Source organism: Dermacentor variabilis, chromosome 8 (assembly GCF_050947875.1).
Source record: "Dermacentor variabilis isolate Ectoservices chromosome 8, ASM5094787v1, whole genome shotgun sequence".
Lineage (NCBI taxonomy): Eukaryota > Metazoa > Arthropoda > Arachnida > Ixodida > Ixodidae > Dermacentor > Dermacentor variabilis.
Window position 1 is genome coordinate 105,634,253 of NC_134575.1, and position 21,845 is coordinate 105,656,097.

Below are 21,845 nucleotides of genomic sequence, written 5' to 3' on the forward strand. Positions count from 1 at the left end.
TTCACATGCTTTTTTCCCTATTTGATTGCCTCAGGAATGCCGACAAGCATTAAGAAGTGAGGCAGGTTTTTGTGGGGCCGAGTTAGCGCAGTAAATGTACTTATCTGGGTAAGAAGTGCGGTGCCGGCGTGTGCGATTGGGCTGTTTTGCCTGACTCAGCTCGCCGCCGGAGGCCATAAATCGCGGCGGCACGCAACGAGGTGTTGAATTTGCCGCTAAAATGGTTCCTGAAGGATTGGCATGCACACAGACCTAAAAAACTAACTCATTGGTTTCCTTACAGTCTGCACTGTAAAATGCACGCTATTTTATAACACTCCTTTAGTCCTAAAACAAAGCACCAAACTCGCGCGAAAGACCACACTTTTCTCGCTTTTTATGTGCACAGAAAAGTAGCCAAAGAAGATTTCGAGAAACCAAAAAAAATTCGCTGACGATACGATACTTACTAATGCGAAATTTGAGGGCAACTCCATGCGTGTTTTGATTTTGCGACATATTGACTGGTGCAGACAATCAATCTGTCTCGTATGGCACGTTCCAATTGGTACAAAGTGTGGCGCGTCGGCCTCGGCAATCGGGAAATCGCGCGACGCACCGCGTGGGTGCGATTCTCAGCGACCGCGGCAGACGCACCTGCGCTTGTGCAGCGCTTTATTTCCATAGATAGGACACGCGTTACTCTGGCACCATACACTCTTAGGCAAAGTTACACCCTTTGGCTTGCCCCTTCTGCCACACAACAATAATCGTTATCTGCCTTGATGCGTTTCCTTTTTTTAACGCTGCGAGCCCGGAACTTTCCAGTAACGAACGGCACACGCGTTATCAGAAGGGGCACTCCAAAGGGTGTAAACTGTTCTATGCTGATAACGCGCGTGCCGTTCGTTACTGGAAAGGACCGGGCTCGCAGTGTTAAAGAAAGGAAACGCATCAAGGCAGATAACGATTATTATTGTGTGGCAGAAGGGGCAAGCCAAAGGGTGTAACTTTGCCTAAGAGTGTAGCGTAGCCATCGTCACCGCTGCGGCCCGTCGTGCGCACATTACGCTCTTCTTCTCACGCTTTCGTTCCATCAACAACTAGAGTGGCCCTTCCTCGCGGGGAATTCGCGCCACCAGCGATAATGGCGACCGCACGCGAGGAAGCGTCACATCGAGGCTTATTCATAGTGCTCGCCATCGCCCCATGCCAAGGCAATGATCACTGTCACGCATGCTGATACGGCGACTGACCTCAGCAGCTGACGCCGCGGACGAGCGTAGCCCTCCCTACCTCTCAGCACACTGCCCTGCTCCCCCCCCCCCTCCATTGGAATCGCAGTTGAGATCGCCCATGCAACTCCGAATAACTAGGCCGCCAGTAACCTTGCTCATGAGCAGGCTGTGTCCCCTCCGCTTCTCCGCTTTCCGCCTTATGGTTCCGCTGGGCCCTCGTCCTGCGCTATCGTCTTCCATCTATCGCTGTGCTCTCCATTCGCTTTCATTGCTCCCGGCGCTCGCTCGCTCGGTTACGCCAAGACCGTCGGCCAACGCCGACGCTCACCGCAGGAACGGGCTATAAAAACTGGGCCACATTATACTCCCAGTAAAAAAAAAAAAGAAAACTCACAGGCCTGCGTGGCCACGCAGCCCAGTCACAGGGTAATCTTGAAAAGCGGCTTCATAAGAGGTTTATTTTCGGCGCCACACACTGCAACTTCTTCGTGGCGAAGTCTCTTAGCATAGTTTTCACAAGGACGACCTAAACTGTCCTTCTGGCGTCAACGGCGAGCTGCGGCTTGCCCTGCTCTCTGCACAGCAGTCTGCAGAGACCGATATTTCCTAGTAGGAGCTGCGCGCAGCTGTACAATTCGCTTCTTTAGCAGCAGTTCATACCCTGCGAGGTGGCGCCATAACGTGTACCGAAGAGTAAACACAGGTATTCAGGCTACCTGGCGCACGTCACATCCGTTGACCCGTGGCATGGTACGTTGTTGTTGTTCTTGATGATGATGATGATGATGATAGTCATGGTAAATTCTAACCTCCTTCGAAATGGGATGGCGTGAAATAGTCACCTAGCCTACTTGAGTTAGCCAAGTCCAGCTACATGCAGCATGCAAATGCTACATGCAAATGCTACATGCAGCAGCTACATGACGGGCCACCTCGTCGAATATCACGGAACTGCAATGCAAAGTTTCTACGTACCGAAGCTACCCGGCGCGCATCATGCAACATCGGGTGTCAAATCGCACTATGCGATGCTAGTGGTGACTATGATGATGAATTAATGGCATTTCACTTGAAACGAGACAGCCACAAACAGTCACCTAGCCTACTTGAATTAATCGGGTATGCCGTACATGTTTTTTTCTTTATATCAATATTTATATACCTCCATAATATTATTTTTGCTCCACAAGCATTCCCTATATCCCTAGAACCGCTACCTTTCTAACTGCTACATCGCGTGTCACCTGGTGTAATGATCATCATCAGCAGCAGCCTATTTTGATGTCCAGTGGAGGAAGAAGGCCTCTTCCTGCGAACTCCAATTATCCCTGCCCTGCGCCAACTGATTCCAACTTGCGCCGGCAAACTTTCTAATTTCCGCACCCCACCTAGTTTTCTGCCGTCCTCGACTGCGCTTGCCTTCTCGTGGCACTTCTGTAACTCTAATGGTCCGCCGGTTATCCATCCTACATATAACATGGCCGGCCCAGCTCCATTTTTTTTTCTCTTAATCTCAATTCAATTTTATTCAATCTTCTATTTTTTTCGGAACAGGGCAGTCTTTGGCTTTTTAGAAAAAAAAATATGCAGTTTTCTTCGGCATAATAACGCATTTTTAGGGCCTACGCATCACATCGACACCGTGGGTTTTTGTGGTATTGTGATGCCACGTGACAGGCATGCGAAGTGAACATAGCCCAAAAATATTTGTTCGAGATCGGAGGCCAAATGTAATCTTTTCTATACCCTAATTATGCACAATAGATTATTACGCATCTTATCAGATGGCTAGTTTCGGCAGCTTTAGTGGCGTCGCGTGACAGATTGACGAAGTGTGCTTTGTCGGAAAATATTTGACTTATCATTGATGACGAATGCTAGAAGTGAAATAGAAACACTTTCGAAAGCTTTAGGTTATAGCGCCCCAAGAGTAAATTATTCAGAATGTTGTATGCAGATGAATACTACAGCGTACACGCTGAATTTTATGTTTTCTAATTTCAGAACACGCCATTTCAAATCATTACATGTCGCTTAGCGGGATTTCTTGCATGCTATCAAGTTTAATGACGAAGTACGCAAGTTTTCGCGTGCACGCCACATGGACTAGGCCTGTTGAACTTTTTGCAGATCGACATATTATGATTGAAACTTTCCCAATGCTGGCCTTTTCGAACAATAGGACAGGCGCGCCTAATTAGATGTGAAGAAGCCCTCGCAAAACGAGCCCGGTTGCTCTGCGTCGCAGCAGCACTTCTCTTGGTAAGGACGCCGCTAAACCTTCTCAGAGATAATAAGCTAAACACATCTCTTATAAATGTTCAATTTACAATGTGGCTTTGACGACCAAATGTGCCATGGACAATCTGTATATTCTAATAAATATACAACTACATGTCATGATGGCTTTGTGACTATGGCGTCTCGTTGTTGAGCACGCATGGCGGCCGCGTTTCGATAGGGGCGAAATCAAAGCTACATCGGAACACGCGGCCTATAGAGCGCTATAAATCGGTATTATGCCTCATTAGCACATGCTGAAATATGATGTGACGAAGAAAAAGAAAGAGACTCACCTCTTTTTCGAAGGCTTCAAGAACTTCTTGCCGCATTTTCTCTTGTATGTCAGGATGTCTTCCCATCAGATAAAACCAGAAAGTCAGTACTAGCCGGGTAGTGTCGTACCTGCGCTAGCAGAACGCGTAAGACAGTACCACATAACTTTCAAGCATTCACTTTGGACTAATAACGATACTTACCCTCCAATGAAGATTGCCACACAGTTGGACGTCAATTCATTTAGTGTTTCACGAGGCAGTGGTGCTATGAGGAGAAGGTAATTCATTGGTGAAAATGGTACATTATTTACAGCTAAATATGGACCCAAGCTTGACGCCCAAAGCTAAATTTAGGGTAACACATTTGCTTGGAAGCCTAACAAGCCCATATTTATAAAAGAAAACATATGTAATGAAGAAGAAGAAAGACCGGTTAGCCAGGCGCATCTTCAGTATATTATATAGAACGAAGAAGTGCCCGTCAATCTGGCGCATCACCAGCGTTTATGCATGGGGCCGGTTCTGACTGCTAGCAGAGTTTTCACTGACGCACCGAGTTCAACCTCTCGCTCCTTGCATACCCTGTCAATAAACACCTGGACATATAAAACAATCCCCAGATAAAAGGTAAATGCGACATCTGGTCGGAAGACTCGAGAATCAGTACTGAAATTGGGAAGGTAGTATTTTGTACCAAAGGAATGCTCACGGGGGGAGAGTAGCTGAAGGCGGCTTGACGAGATTTCAAGAGGTTTCTAGGAAGGAATCTTACTTTTGCCATCGCTTCGAAAACGACACTTGTCTTCGTCGGGAAGAAAACCGGTCCCCTTCCCCAACAGCGGCTCCCGCGACATTTCTTGTTAGATAAACGTAACTCGCATGAACATGGTCGGGAGCTTGCAGGCATCTACATTCTGGCTATCACTTCCTGAGTACCAGATTCCTCCTGAAGCTTCTATATATATATATATCTATATATATATATCAGCATATTTTGTCGAAGATAGGATACACTGACGCAGCTTAAGAAATGCGCACGAAGTTGTTCGGGACAAATCCGTCTTTGAAGAAAAAACGGCCATCAAAATGATGCATGAAGACGTTCAATTTTAAAGATGACCTTTAATTCAACACTTCAAGTTCTGAAATAAATTTTTTGTGAACGCTGAAAGAGGTAAAAACGTATCGTACCTGTGGCTTCAACTATGGATTCATGTTGCTTTAGGCTAGAGTCTCCTCTGCTGAGCACTCCATCTAATAAGATCTGAGCCATGTCTGGTAAGTTTCTCTGAAAACAAAAGGCTGATATGAAGGCTGTTTAACCAATAAAAGACAATCCGTGTTCGCTTTGGACGCCCTACCATGCATGACCTAACCCAAGTAGGGTCATCTCAAACTGAACCGGACAGCCCCGACATTTGAGTAAATGTCTCGAGTCCCTACTGCACACAGTCTAGAAGACGAAATGTCCTTAACTTTGCGTTCTTTTTCTCCACAATAACAATGAATAAACCATATGTTCTTATTAAAGTGATTGGCAGCAGGATTGCAGAGCCGTCTATTTCGTCTTTTGTTTGATTGCCAAAAATATTGGTACGTGCTGTTCGAAGATGATGACGTGGACAGTTAGATTTATTGAGACTTAAGCGGCCTGAAGCAGATCTGAGGACGACTACGTGCCTTACTTGGTGCGGGCGTCCGTATTGGACAGTGCTTGCTATTCCTTGTAGAAACACCGTGTAAATAGTTTATCTACTCTGCTTTCACGTAACAATGTGTATGTGGTTTCGTTTTTCTCATGTTTTTGTCTGTATTTTATATATGCGAGGTATTCACAGTACCTCTATGCCTTTGTTGGCTGTGTTAGCCAGATAACTGTAGCTTCGTGGTTCTAAATCGCGACATGCTAAGACTAACAGAAATTGTGGAACCTTGTTGCACGTACAGACTGGTGGCGTCAGGGAACGAGATGGTCAGTCTTCACTCTCTCACCCGTTCCCACTACTTCTGCAGTAAATTTGGCAACCCTAAACGAAAGTATCGTTTGAAGTAGTTCGCAACCCTTTCCTTAAATATATTGTGTCGGCACTCCCTGTTCGTTTGATATATTTATGTAATTTCAAAGTATGTGGCCTATACCATCTCGGGTATGCAATGTCGAGGTTTCTATGCGTGCGCTCGGCGGTATTAATACATGCTACTGATTGTTGCAAGGGTAGTATGTGCCAAAGTTCTTCGACATATTTCAGTTTCACAGCTGCACTAGAGAGGTGGCCTAAGTGCTCGACACTAGGATCAGTTGAACTGTCATCGTGTCTTCATTTCTTTGTAAAAGCTTCATTCGAGAGAATCATGCGGATGGAAACAGATGTGCCCATTGGAAGTGCTTTCTCAGCGCAGCAGATGCTGCGCACCAAATCCATAATATTTCTAATAAATGTTTCCCTCATTTGGCTGTTAGAAGTGTTGCATTAAACGAGCAATCTATATATTATTTTTCATGCTGTTCAGTTTCCTCGTGTTTTTGGTTAGATATAGGTAACTAACAAATAGATGTATTCATAATTTTTACTAAGAAAGCTTTTTATACAAACAGTGTTACTTCTGTATGGCGCCATGTTAGTACAAGATAATGGTCGATTGTAGGAGGAGCCCAGAGGCGCGTTGTTTTGAGAGCGAGCGTTCTGCTCCTACTTTTAGTATTGGAAGAAACGTGGTTTGAGTTAGTAGGCGAGGCAAATAGGTAATATTTTATCTGTAGATACGTGTGCAAAGGTGTCCACTAAACCGTTTAGAGGAGGAAAATCATGACCTAGTTAAGCAGGTTGGGAAACTAGAAAAGGAACTGAAGGGAAAAGCAGAGGCAGAGGAAGGTGGTAGAAGATAAGCTAGCCAACGCAGAAATGTAGATGAGGGCCCGCCCTGCGGGATAGCAGTGTTGAACACTTTAGTGCGAGCACTACCAGCGTGGCTGGCTCCGAAGTGAGAGCAGGTAAGGAAGCCAGAACCTCCACGCCAGAAATCAATGATGAACACGTCAGTGATGGTCACGACGAAGCTTAGCGCTAACGGGCTCGCTGCGCAAGACGACAGCAAAGTGAATGGTAAGGATCGGACAGGGGTGGAGGGCATTGCGGCCCCATGTGCAGCTTTCGGTGGCGAGGAGAAAGAATAGCGTCGAGCTGTCTTTGTTGCGGATTCAAACATGCCTAAAGTAGACCTGGACACAACAGAGAGGTAGTTGCAGGCGAAAGAGTAACGTCTAGCGCGCTTTCGGGAAACCCATTAAGGAAGTGATAGAGAAAGCCAAGCATCACAAGGGGGACACAGCGAAGGGGCGGCCCTTAGTGGTCATAATGGGTGGAGTGTTTTACGTACTGGCCGGGTGGGGGTCAAGTATCTCGAAGCAAATAGCCAAAGGAGTTACCGATCTTCGGAAAGTTTCATCGATAGCGCAAATCGCAGTGCGCACATTGCCAGAGGTTGAAACGCAGCGCTGTGGCATTTAGAGGGCTGTGTTTGCAGTAAACAGTGAGGATTGGGCACTTGCTAAGCAATGAATTTTACAGTCATTGATATCAACCGAGAAGTTTACTGAGAAGGCCGAAAAGGTGCCTTTGTGCGTGGCGGGATATAATTTAGCAATAATGTGTCAACACCTGTTTGACGCCGATTCGCGTCACGGGTAGTAGCTTTTTTAAGCGGGTCCCAAGCAATCAGGAAAGTTTTTCAGGTATTGAATGTAGGGACACACAAGCAAGGAGCTGAATTACGCCACAAGAAGTTAAGCAGATGTGCACATAGGATAAGTATATAGACGGTAAAGTTTGCTACTTGAATATGCAGGGTGGTCGCCAGCAGGGGAAATGTCTATCCTTTCAAGCGCAGCTGAATGACGAAGCATTTTATGTGTGCGGTGTGACTGAAGCGCTTGCAGGATATCTGGAGCAGGTGATTGCTGTTGGCAATTTTGTATGGGAGTGATGCAACAGATTCATTGGGTCAACACATGCTAATTAGACGAGGTATGAAGTGGCAAACATAAAAGAGACATGTAGGCAGTGTTTATGGGTTACCAGCATATGACAAGGAAGAAGATGTGGCTTGGAGTAGCTTGCCTATGGAGAAGTAGTGAAAGCAGAGATAAAAAGAAATTTCTTGCCGATTGCATTAAAACCGATATTATTGACTTCAGGAAATCAAACCCGGAGTTGTTTGGAGCAATCCAGGATTTAGACAGATATACTGATTACAATAGTTCTCTAGAGCTGGATCTGTGCGATGAACAGAAATAAGGAGGCATGGGCAGGTAACGTGACAATGAGGTAACACGCAGTCTTATATCGACTACGCCTGAATCCCAGAAATTGTCTTCCGACGACTAGAGCAAATGATGATAGATTAACATGGAAATAATAGCCTGTTTAGCGATCATAAGAGTCCTACCTCAAAACTTGGGAAAGCTTCTAACGCGAAACGTGAAGCAATAACAGCAGAATTCTTCGAAATGAATTAAAATAAGTAACAGGGATAGCAAAAATATAGAGAACCAAATGAAGGTGCTTCCTACAAATGCCTGGAAATATAAGGAACTGGAAGGCGCTTGCCACAGGAGATAAAAGAGATACCGCTAAAAAAAAATCGAGGATTGGAATGGTGAAAACCACGCAGGTGGCGGAACAAGGAAAGAAAGCAAGCTTCAAAATATCGTAAGCAGGCGTCAAAGGATTATCGAGAAGCGAGAGAGATGGCTTTACACGACGAAAATGTGCCCCTGGATGAAACAGGTACAGAGAAAAGGAAAGGGTAACGAGTGAGCTCGTGCAAGAGAATGTAAATGCGCAAGTGGACTTTGGCGGCATAACATTCCGACAAGTGACAAAGGCACATCAAAAAAGATTATGGAACAATGTAAGAGAACTCGAATCTTTAAATAAAATGCGCAAGGAACCATAAGAGATGAAGATTGTAACATCTTCAAAGGACACGATGTGGTACGGCACATCAAAAATGTTATTAGGGATCATTTCAGCGCCAAAGAGAGCCTAGTTCCGTATTGAACATATTCAGGAACAAGGGAGAAGCCTTAGAGATAATAATTTAGAATAGAAAACTTTTACTGGAGAAAAAAATTCAGAAAATGTGCCTACTTACACTATCGCAGCTCCCGAAGAAATTCCAATACATGTAATGAAACACCCGCGCCGACAAGTCAAGGCACTGCTGACTAATTCTATAGAGCAAGAGATTAGAACAAAGCAAATCCCTGTCGGATGATGTGAAATCAAGACGAGCCTCATCTACAAAGGCAGAAGTGATCAGGATAAGACAAGCTTGTGTAGGCCAGTTACGGTAACGTTGGTTACGTATAGAATGGCAAATCAACCATAAAATTAGAACTGCCGAAGTAGGTAGAGAAAAATTATATAGTGGGGGAAATAGAGAATGGGTTCAGACGAGGCACACGCTTGCAGGATATCTTTGTACTAAGTGCATACAGATTTCAATATCTCAGAATATACTTTTATGGGTCGATTTTCTAGTTAGCAAGGCAGCCTACGAAAACGCAGACCGAGAATTGTTATGGGATATTCCCAAGCACGAAGTCATAGAAGACTATTTCGTTGGACTGCTGAGGGAGATATAAAGGCTCTTACAGTGAACTTTCAAACATTTTTAAAGGCTGCCTGTGGCAGATAGTAGAACTCTAGTTCATGAGCTGGTCTACTCGAAGAGGCTGACATTACTTGCACAAAAACTGTAATGCATAACCGACTAATAAGAGGAATTCACAAATTAAGTTTTACCTGATTACTTTATGGTCCATATTGATATTTACAAATTCTAGCCGTGGAGTTAACAAGCGGATCGACTTGGAAGGAATTCTCAGTCTGCAACCAGTTTCTAGATATCAATTCGCGAACTTTGCGAACAGATGCATTGGCGTTTCCCTTATAGTTATAGGAAAATGTCGCTTAATGCATTGAAGCACAAAAGTAACTGGAACGCCAATGCATTTCTCCGCAAAGTTCGGGAATTATTATCTGGAAACTGACGTAATCCTGAGAATTCGTTCCAAGTGGATCCACCTTGCGAAGTCTACAGGTAGCAATTGAATTTGTCATAACTTAGTCATTGGTTAACTCTAATGGTTAGAGCACCGCACGTGTTGTGCCATGACGTGGGATCGTTCCCCACCTGCGGCAATTTATTTTCTCATCCACTTTCAATTCCATTAAATTATCATTTCTTTGATTCAATTAGTTACTACAAGTAACTTTCGCTGTTTTCCTTGGTGGCTTTGTTGGTTTTTCATATGTTCAATGATACAAGGCGTGCGAGTGGGCTGTTATCAGTTCTCAAATAAATATGGTAAGGTGAGGATGAACGCGAAGTCACACGCTTAGATTGCTTCGGTATTCCACTAGTGTTAAAGCAAGCTGTACAGACTTTAGTGGGCCATAAACAATAAGTTACAGATCACTAAAAAAATGGGCAGTCCATATTTTTGAGGAAAACCGACGAGAAAATGAATATTTTTCTATGGTTACTTGAAATGGTCGCACTGGACACAGTGGAGCTAGGAATATTTCATATAAGACAAGCACAGACATTTCTTTTAATGTAAATTCATGTTGAATCACTTCTACAAGTGTTCCCCAGTTTCTTACAGGTGTCATTACGTGAGGCGCCAAATACCGGCGCATTACTTACCTGAGGATTTTTTCGCCGGTATTCAATAATTTCTTCGACCTTTTTAGCCATATCAGAAACAGGGTTAGCATACATGGCGCCCATCTTGGCGAGTATCTGAGGAATCCATGCCCAGTGGTATAGGTTTTCTGGAACAAGATATATATAAATTTTTCTGACTATCAATTCTAGATTTCTGGTATTCGCAAATCAAAAAAGAATTATGCCGCACATCGCTCGCCCCAATTTTTCACGCCATGTAGCAGCACCACACAAAACTACATCTGCTGCGCCATCTAATGGCCCTGCCACGAAGTTCACGCCTCGCTAGAGTATGATGATATATGACAATATGAAATATACGCGACGCTTGTTCAATTCCGATCAGCACCGGAATAACTGTCAAGAATTATTTTTCTCTCGGAACAGCAGCCCGCATCCTGCGGCACATAGCTAGTGCACCAAGTTGTCGTTAAGTAGGTTCACTGACCAGCTGCACACAACCTGTGTCGTACAGCAGTGACCTGAGTTGGTCATATGGTTTTCAACCAGGTTCCCTTCCTGGACCAGCCCGACATAGACAGACAGACAGACAGACAGACAGACACATTGATAGACAGATAGATAGATAGATACATACATACATACATACATACATACATACATACATACATACATACATACATACATACATACATACATACATACATACATACATACATGCATGCATGCGTACATACATACATACATACATACATACATACATACATACATACATACATACATACATACATACATACATACATACATGCATACATACATACATACATACATACATACATACCTGGCGGTGAGACTGGTGGGAGTGCCACTTTTTTTACTTAGCACCTGCCACCCATCGAGAATACACATCGGAAGGCGAATGAGGTACCCTAATAATCGTAACCGCATTTTTGTTTCCTCAGAGTTTCGGATACAGTAGTACCAGCACACGTATCCATTAGAGCTAAATGTCCTTTGTAATGCAAAAATATATTATTATTAACAACTAATTTTGGTATTAGAAGCTGATGCCCCTACAAAACTCACTCAGATATTGTAGCATGTATTCACAGCACCACTACATTTGTATACGGAGGTTGCGGGCTTCATGGAAAAGTGCTACTTACCGGCAGACATTCCGACAAATGAGGCAGTACTAGCAAACGTACGTATAATAATAAACGTACATATAATATGACAATACACAAAATATCCTATCAAGTATCCTTAACTTCTACACTTTCAAATAACCTTCTCGAAAATAAGCAGTGCGTTTAGCACATTCTTCAATGTACATGGCTACAGCTTTCGTTCATTGACACGTATTTGTTTATTGCAAGAGGCAAGACATATTTTGTCCACAGGCGTGTAATAAAGCAACGATCGCCACCCAGGTTAGCCAAATAAGTGGCATTTTACTGCTGTCTAGTATCACTGCGGATATATGCGCAGCATTCATATTTATTTTAGCAAGGAATTGTATTGCCTGGTTAATACTCTTCTACAATACGTCCTCGGAAAAATCATCAACTTGAAATTCTGAGCTATCTGCAATTGGAAAGAAGGCGTCACATCGAATTCTTATCTGGTCATATTATATCAAACTACCTTGCACAGAAAATTTGAGAAACAAAGAGCGCGTTACGATGGAAGTATAATCTGCATTGGTACTAATGCCAGATATCCTGAAGGTTTATTTCCCACATGAAGTAAACTACCGTTATTCTTTTTCAACAGCAGCGGCGATGGCTCAAAAGAAAGACACTCTGGGACACTCGGGTTTCATTGACCCACTTGTGTGGGTGTATTGTATATGTGTGCATGTGCATGTGCGTGCGTGTGTGCGTGCGTGTGTATCTAACTATTGTTTCATTGCCTAGGAGCGGTTGAAGAGGACGTGAAACGATGTCCTATCGATGCTTCGTATTGGGGGCGAGGACTTACGGAGTTGTCACCTGTCGGAAGCGCCTACACACAGTAAACAAATTTCATTATATTTCTGAAAGAGTAAGAAGTAGGCAATGAAATATTATTTCTAAAGGTATTATAGCCTATGCCTAGAGAATGAATAAAATGATATATGTTAACCACACTCCAACCTTCTTTGCCTGCTTTTTTGACCATGAAAAAAACCTATAGACTTCAGTGACCCTTTCGGCAGAGCCTTTTAACCATGGCATGCGAAATGAACGTGAATGTTGTGTGACTCAGTATTCCTTCGCTTTCCAATAAGTAAAGCTAACGACTCGTGAAAGAAAGAACGTTTCTAATAATTTACAACCTTTAATATGGATGAAAACATCGTCATTTGCATGCAAAGGTAATAAATATGTACAGGGTGCCCCAACGAACTATCATGCACCCAGATTTACAAAAAAAGAGCAATGCGTTACTCGAAGAAAACCCATTGCATATTGTTTACAGTACAGTGGAGCAGCTGCCGACAATCTTATGGTTACTGAGATGTAATTAGGCAATTGTAATTAAATATTTAACTCGAGACGTACTATTCTAATACTCAAAGTGTCAATGAAGCATTTCAAGGCACAGCCAAGGAACATGTAACTGTGGTATTTTTAGTAACGTACTAATTGGGTACCAATTTCTTCCGGCTAATAAACCCCGCGAAATATGCAGAATTCCACGTGACTGCGCTTCGATCCCCATTATAAAGCAATGCTCTCGAACAGGCTCCTTCTGACTTAAAAGAGCGAAATAAAGGACGTAAAGAAAAAAGAATCTCTGCCCAAGCCCTGCGTACATAAGTGAACCAGCCAAGCTGAAACATGTCGCCCCGGTGTTTATGACTGGGTTAATCCCGACGTTTAAATAAACGACGGCTTCGTAGGATGCCGGATCCTCGTTGCGCATTTGCTGCTTGCGCTGGGCTGCACGAGCCTGTTCTTGTGCCCGGGCTGCAGCATCGTCACGGCGTAGACAATCTCGTTCCCGGTTCCGCTCGCGGCGTTGTTGATCCAGAGCTGCCTGCTCCTCAGGAGTACGTATGAGGCGTGGCCTACCCATTTCGGAGCCGAAGGGAAACTGCTGTGTACCCGCTCGGCTACGACAGAGAGCAACGACGTCAGGACTGGAGCAGCCAATCGTGCGCCTCTCTTTCGCTTTTTTTTTCGTGCATTCGCATGGGGTTGCGCTAGAGAAGTTTTCGGTGTACAGGCGACAGACGAACGGACGAATCATCTAGCCATATACAGCTTCACTGCAAATCGTCGCGATCGAGCTAGTGCCTTATCTGCCTTGCCTCGGCGCTAGTAACACGTCGCGTTTGGTGTTAGTTCTAAACAAACTGTGATAGCTGTTATCTTAGCGTAGAAAAGTGCACGGATGGTTCATCTTTTTTGCCATAGAACCTATCGCCTCAAAAGTGAATCGACAACGTCAATACAAATGTTTAAAAGTGCCTTTTGTTTCGTCCCAGTTGCCATGTGTTTCTCTAATGAGCAGAAGGTGAACATGATCCTTGCGTTGAGATCTGCAAATGGCAATCAGAGGAAGGCCGCAAATATAGATATCAGTTATGGAAGTGTGGCGGTACACCGAATGCACCGAATATCGTCAGAAATTACGAAAACCTGAGACAAACCAGCAGCTTCATGAAACAGCGGCAGAGGACTCAGACTTTGTGCACTAGCCTAGGCACGGATGTTCTAGCATTTATGGCCTCGAACCATCATGCTAGCGTGCGAGACGTGGTCGCGCAGGTAGCAGTTTCCAATTCGTCAGTTTGGAGGATTCTAAATGGCGGCCTTTCACCCGTACCACCGTAATCAGCAGCAGTGCTCAGAGCATAGGGACCTGTAGAATCGTCTAAATTTCTCGAATTTGGTCCTCGCAAATGCCGATGAGTCACTGGACTTATTGAGCAACATCACGTGCTCAGATGAAGCGAATTTTTGCCGAAATGCCTAGGAAAATTTGCATAATGCGCACTAATAGAGGGACTCCAATCTACACTGGGTAAAGCGCAATCGGCACCAGTACCAGTGGTGGCTCAATGTGTGGTTCGGAACTTACGCCGGTGCCATAACCCGTGCCATCTTCTTCGATCACATACTGATTGAACAGCGTTTCGTGAACGAACTGCTTGAAGGTGTGCTGGATGAGTTTCTCAGCGAAGTATCGCTGTGACGTGTTCTACTTCTGTGGTATCAGCAAGATGCAGAGCCCACACACAGCAGCAGCCGAGCACGAAACTGGCTGGATGCGACATTTCATGCTCAATAGGTTGGAAGGCACGGGCCTGTAAATTGGCCGGCTAGGCCACCGGCTTTCTCTCCATTCGATTTCTTTCTTTGCGGTTATATAAAAGATCGCGATTACATGATCGAGACTTACGTCAGATTAGTTCAAGGCAAGGACAACGGATGCCTGCCGTAGAGTCCAGGTGGCGATCATCAAGAAGGCCGCTGAAGATTTGATAAAACGGACACAGTACTGCGTAGCAGCAAAATGAGACCTATTCGAACACGTCCTATAGGCTGGTGTTCTACGCACCTTACGAATTCATAGACAGTACGGGTACGCTGAAATCTCATGGGTTTTGTTATTTTTGTACAGACATCCTGATTGCCAGTTCGGCTAACCTATAAGTGGTATATTTACTTTCTTGGACGCATCGGTTTTGGCTACTGTACACGTCGGCAGCTTCCCGGTCTGTTTATTTCGCTTTTATTTTTGAATACGAAGTTGTTCTTGCAACACCTATACCTTCATAAAAAATAAAATGGTCTCTTTAATTTGGCTTAGGTCTGAAGCAAGTTTCTGGCACCAAATACAGCTTCGCACCACTCTTTAGATGCAGTGCGAGCAAAGCCGGCATTTTGAAAATTATATGCCAATTACTTTTGGCATTCCGTGCTTGATCAGAGTGGCGCTTGGGCCACATCTTATCAATGTGATAAGTCGGCCTTAAGAGACGGGTAATAAGTGTGACGTAGAAATGAGGGGAAGAAATAGCTGCGAAGCCGCGAAACCTGCTGTTGGTGCTCCTTCCGTCGCATTATCAAGGTGATGGGTTGGCGACAGACAGTGCAGTTGCTTTCAATCAGCTTATTTGAGGGCACTGCTTTATGATGTGGCTGGGAGCACACTCACGTAGTATTTTTGATACTTCGTGCGGCTTCTTAGCGAGTCGAAAAGAATTGCACGCAATTAGTAGGTTGCTGAAAAGACCACGGTTAGATGTGATTTCGGGGTGCCTACAAAAGCCTGATTGACATTTTGAAAATTCGGACCGCACTTCTCGAGCTAGATATTTATTTGCAATTACCGAATTAAATCTCAGTAAGGAAAGAACTGCTGGCGGCTACTCCACTGTACTGGAAACAATATGCACTAGGTTTTCTTCGAGTAACGTAACTGCTCTTTTTTATGTCTTGGTTATTGACAGCTGGGGAACTCTGTGTAATTTCCTCAGTAACCGAAATGAGGCCAAGCTGGATTAACTCGAAATCAGGATCAACAGCAGTCATCCTCAGCAGCGCTTATACTCGGGCTCACAGAAAAATATATATCGACAGAGAGAGAGAGGCTGCCGTTTCGCCGGAAAGGCGAAGCAGTATTAGCGATAGCCAAGTATACGCGACAGTTACACGAAGGAAGATTACAGCACCGAGAGGACTCAGGGTGCGAAATCGAACTGTCTCCTACTATGAGGTCTTGTATATACTCATACAACGCCGTCACTTCAGCGCTCAAATCTTCGAGGTTACACGAAGTTTCTTTAAGTTAATATATATATATATATATATATATATATATATATATACACACATATGGGGTTGGGGACAAACTGGTCAGACCCCAGATCCCCCCCCCCCCTTGGAAAAATTAAAACTCGCCGCCTTTGATATGATGATATAACGGGGCGGGCTCGTCATAGGTTTCACTGTTGGCGCTCGATAAAAACGCCACGCGGGAGCGTTCGTGGGCATCTTTGTATGTACTCTGGAAACAAAGAAAGTTTTTTACTGTCAGAACAATAATCTTCGTCAAACAACAGCCACATGATGGTTTACAGACGCTATCTCTTTACCGCACAATGTGTTGGCGGGCTAGTTGGTGCGGATCCATAAATACTTCGTTTAGCGCAAAGCAACGGACACAAGAACACAAGCGCCTTGTCCTGTCGCCTTTTCTTGTGTCCGTTGTTCTGCGCTAAACGAATTATTTATGGATCTCTTTACCGAATGCGTACAGCGAACATCCACTGGGCGCGGTCGCCGCCATGGAGTTCCCCGAACCAGTGTCTTGCTTGAAAGATTCGCAATGCTGAGAGCAAACTACGTCAAAGATGTTCTTATGATGGGCTATCCGTATAAGTAAATAGAGCATAGCAAAATGAAGCCTCAGTGCAGCGATCACACGGCATCGCGGTGGTCGACTGCGCGTCTGCGTGCGTGTCCGCGCACTATGTTTCGCTTTCGCTGCGAGCGCGTTTTCGCACCGTGCCGTGTGTCTTAGGCCGCAACATATTAGCATTTGACAGTACACCAGCAACCATTGTTTCGCGGATCAAAACTGTTGAAAAATAATTTCTTTATAACTAGGGACTTTGACGCCTACAACATCGACTTGTGATGTCCCTTCGCGACGATTAAATCTTTTTTTTTCTTCTAAAGCCTTGGGCGTTTCAATATCATTATTTTTAGGCTGCGTCACACTGTATGTTTATCAGTCTTTTAAGCGAGCAATGACCCGCTGCTTCTTTATTGTAATCCAGTACATTTCATTTGGTGCTACACAAGCATGAGCATATGCCATGCCTTCTTTTTATGTGCTTCTTAGCGTTCCCTTTCCAACCCAGTGAACTTGCCAGTATCTAGTATCAACAAGTTCGTAGAGCAAATCTTCATGACATGAACCGCGCAGCGCGCGTGGCCGAGCGTCTCAGTGCGCGCTTGCGGCTATTCGCCGAACATCGCAGCCCCGACGCCGTAGCAGAAATCTTCCTTGCGGAAGTGCTTGTTGCACACCTGAGTTGTAGTGGATGGCCGCTTGCCCGTTCGAAGTTTCGCAATGCAAGCTTCACGCACCTCCTCGTCCTGCACCTATATGCGTGAAGGCTCACACCGGGCTCCATTGTGTACGTTGAGCACTGCGGCACCGATCAGTAGCCTACCATGTTGGACGCCTTCAAAGGCACTACTGCCTATTGTATGACTTTCAAGCGTTGTCAAGCACACACCCGAACCGGGAGAACCTCTCCCCTTAATCAGAACGGTAGCGCAGGTGGGACTTCAAATCTCAGTTTTGAGCTCGCTTCGGCGCTTGCGAAGCAGCCGACACAGCCACTGTGTCCACGTGATCCCTCATACCGCGTCACGCCGACGGCGGCGCCAGCTTTTCCACTGGTGGAGATCGTCCCCAATACCGATCACACGAGCTAAGCGGTATTTGTGCTTCAGTTACAAAAGAAAAAAAAAGATTGCAAGTTCCAAAAGGAAGGTGACATTGTAGTTCCCTTCAATGAAGGACACTAAACAAACTACTTTAATGTGGGTGAACTTGTTACCGGAAACTCAAGAATAAAGCACTTTCACGCAATTTGCAAGCAGAGTTAGCAGGAGCCTATTGAAAAGTGCAACGCGTCCTCACACCGAACACACTTTCACCGGCCCCGAAGACCAGGAGCCACGCCGTGACTTCTCATTGAACGGGAGACTCGGGCGCTGCCGTGTGCGCGTGCACGAGATACGCGCGCTGTCTTGCCGTGTGCGACGCGTTTCTGGCGCTCTTCTAATGGCGATGCGATAAGTAATGCCTAGCGGCTTTAGCAATGAGGCGCTTAGAAGGGTGCCTCACGAGAGTGCTCGCAACTGGCATGTGGAGAGCTCTCTGTACTGCGTACAGTACGATGCACGCAAATGACGTTCTTAAGTGCAGAAGTAATGTTTTTGATATACTACACGATTCTTAAGGTGCAAGCCACATGCGACAAAAGTGCAGTCACGTCAGCTGACAAAACGTGAACGTCTAGCATGGAACGGTAACTGCGAGTTGCTACAATGCTATTTACGGACCGCAGTTCGCCAAGGCTGTCCCTTTACCCATCCGTACAAATAAACGGAAGCGACAAATTACTGAAGCTTGGCCCATATCGGCATACGATGGTACATATACATAAAGCAGACATTGGTTGCACTTGCGGAACAAATAAATAAATAAAGCTGCTGTTGATTGGGCTTTGCAGATTGGTGAGTCTATTTCCTGCAGTTTCTACTATTTTGGTGAGCCTCACTTATAACTTGTCGTACTGGAACGGTTACACGAGGGTGGCGATGGTTAATTATATAGCCTGTAGTTAATAAGAGTTGTCAGAGAGCGCTTCTCGCCTACATTTTTTACCCTATGCTGTCATGCTTCGTGCCGTGTCCACAATGGCAAATAAGAAGTGTCGGCTTTAGTTCGCTCCTGTATTGATTTGTAGATTCCTTCAGTGAGTCATTTATTTGTTCAGCTTATCGCGCATCAAAGGTTTTCGTCGTTCCCTCACACACACCGGCACGGTATTCATGAATGAACGCGCTAGTGCTACGTATACGCCGTCATGCTGATGCACACAGACAGGTCTGGAAACTACATACTTCAAAAAAAAAAAGCTTCAGGGGCGATTTAGCGGTAAATGCCAGACAAATGCGTTAGGCATTACGTCGCACCTCTTTAAGGTATTGGATTCATGATTTAAACAACGCTTACCACATCGCAAAATGCTGCTCAGTGTTGCTTCACGCACGTTGTGCCTCTTCGAGCTTAGAAGTGCAACTGAGGGGAGGCCGGAGCAGTTAACCGTTAGTTCATACATATACATCCACCACGTTACCGGCTTAACGCACATCACACATACAATTTTTCACTTTGACACTCCTAGTACTCAAGCGATGAAAGACTTCCACTTACGGCCAAGGTTGTAGAACAAGCCTGATGTGATGTTCGGCATGAAAGCCAGGGCCTTCGTAAACAGTGGGTACTTGGGATTCCTCTGCACATTCGTGTCCATGCCGTACGCCGCTTTGCTGATCGTGTCGAACGTGAAGCGTTCGCAGATGCTGTTGATGTCCACCTCGATTCCACGATCGGCATGCTCGCCTAGAACACGTATAAACTCCTCCTGGGCGTGGAGTAGCGAAGGCATCACCTGTAGAGTTAGCGATAGGAGTTTTGAATCGCTGCTCTCGGCACAAATATTGGCCGCAACGATGAAAGCTCGCCTAGTAACATCATGATCACATCGCATAAGTTTTACTTTTGTGTTGCTGCTTTTTGTTTTTACAGCGAAGCTGGTAGTGGCGACAAGAACCCCTCTGAAACGTTACAAGGCAATCTTCGCGGTTTTCTGAAGAAACTAAATCACTCACTAAGTTTACATATTGAGCGAATTTGATGAATGTTAAGGGTAACGGGCAGACGATTCAGCTTCCTTATACGCGTTATATGAAACGCTAACAAGTTGTTTTCCGCTGCCCAGGAAGGAACAAAATGACAACCATTTCATATTTACAGAGAATAGGAACCGTGCCATGCGTGATGTGTACTGAAAGTTTCAAGTGTGCAGATTGAACTTGTGCTTTAAGGATATAGACCGAACACTCACTTTTTCGCACTGCTTATGCGTTACACGAAGCGTACAGTCCGCTTTCCCGGTCTCCATGGTGGACTACGCGATCCACGTTCTCTTCCTTTTTCGTTGAAGTAGGAAATAAATGATGGGTGATGTACGATAAATGTTTCTCTGTGTAAGTTGATGACAGCCTTTTTTCAAAATTATTTATTCAGTTGTTTGATTGCTTGATGTTGCCTTTATCCAGAGTGTCTCCCGGAGCCCTAATACCACTGCACATGATTCGGAGTTGAAATGCGGTGGGAACGCAACTGCTTAAGTGAAATGTGTGGCGAAACGTATTTTCCTAGCTTGAAAAGAATGTTAGTGAGCAACTACAAGGTCCTCCTTCTTTTCACAATATTTATGCGAATACGAAGTATGCAATTGCTTTCACTGGTGTCTTCGAGGAAATAAACAAGGCAACTATCTTATACTTGTGAATAAAGAGCGTATTACGGGCTATGTGAAGCCAGTGCTGCCAATATGCGAAACCAATGTTCATCTAATTCGGTTAAATAAGTTCCCTAGGTTATTATAAGGTACGACTGTTCTGAAGGTCATTACAGTTTATGTTAAGTTTTATTTTTATTATGCCGATAGACTGCAGGTATGTAGTGAAATTAATATTTCAAAATTATGTTAGTATACCTACGTATGGTAACGTCGCTGCAATAAGGCTTGGATGATGTCGCAGTGCTAGTTGCGCTACTAATACAGCATCCTGCTTCAAGCCGCATTCACGGATGACGCCATCAGCAGATTTATGAGCATAGCGAGTGTTGGTAACAACAAACTGTCAGGGTTGACGTGCGATCTCATCCGAATTCGACGAAAGAAAGGCGCCGGATCCTGCTTATTTGCAGAGTGTAGAAGTGTCAAAACCTTATTTTACTTGCCGACATTCAGGTATCCCGGCATTCATGTAAGCTATGCGCGCACACTTTTGTCCTGCCTGGCGTGACCAACTAGCGTATAAACCGAAATTAAAACACGCAGTCATGTCGGCTATTCAACGTGTCGTTCATGATGGCGTCACTGCAGTGACTTCTAATATCAGTGAGCTTTATCGCGATGTCGATGCTATGGACACTAAAGGCAAATTCGTGCCGTCGCCGTGATGGGCCGTATAAAAACCCCCGTGCAATGAGATCATATCGCACTCTTTGCGCTGTAAGCTTTGGATGAGAAGAAAAGCGGGCGAGGGTGTGGCAATGTGATGATGATTATTATTATAATGATGTTTATTGGCATTCCCTGAGACACGGAGCGCGGACAAATGGTGAGCTAGCCTACCTTACATTTCAACATATTTTACTGCATCTATTGCTATATTGAATTTCCCCTACGTGATCTCTATGTTAAGTTTCGTCTTTCAAAAGCTCTACGATATGTTAGAGAGTTTTACCACATCCGGCATTGCGCCAAACGCAGGTGGACTAGTTAGTGCACTGGTTGCCGCACGGGTGGATGTAGTCTCTATAGCGGAGGCGCAAAAGTGAGAGGCCTGCACTTTGCACTTTCGGCAGTGGAGTAAGCGTGTACACTATTAAGCCACTGCCAAAAACCTACGGCAGCAGCAAATGAGCATATTACGGGAGATATCATGATGAATAATGCCATTAGCAATTGAATAGTATGGCGACACACCGCATTAATGAAGTAATATTATATAACCTATGTTGGTGGTCATTGTAAGGCTACACCCGCCGTGGTTGC

The 21,845-nt window shown here is 44.8% G+C and overlaps 1 protein-coding gene across 1 annotated transcript in view; it reads right to left on the minus strand.

The window, feature by feature from the left end:
- The window catches only part of LOC142590513 (cytochrome P450 3A6-like), a 53,832-nt gene that overhangs the window by 15,753 nt on the left and 16,234 nt on the right, over positions 1–21,845 (minus strand). The window contains exons 6-10 of the mRNA XM_075702699.1: positions 19,427–19,664; positions 10,490–10,617; positions 4,967–5,063; positions 3,977–4,040; positions 3,794–3,902 (exon numbers count right to left, since the gene is read on the minus strand). Coding sequence (XP_075558814.1) covers positions 3,794–3,902; positions 3,977–4,040; positions 4,967–5,063; positions 10,490–10,617; positions 19,427–19,664 — 636 coding nt within the window. The remainder of the gene's footprint in view (positions 1–3,793; positions 3,903–3,976; positions 4,041–4,966; positions 5,064–10,489; positions 10,618–19,426; positions 19,665–21,845) is intronic.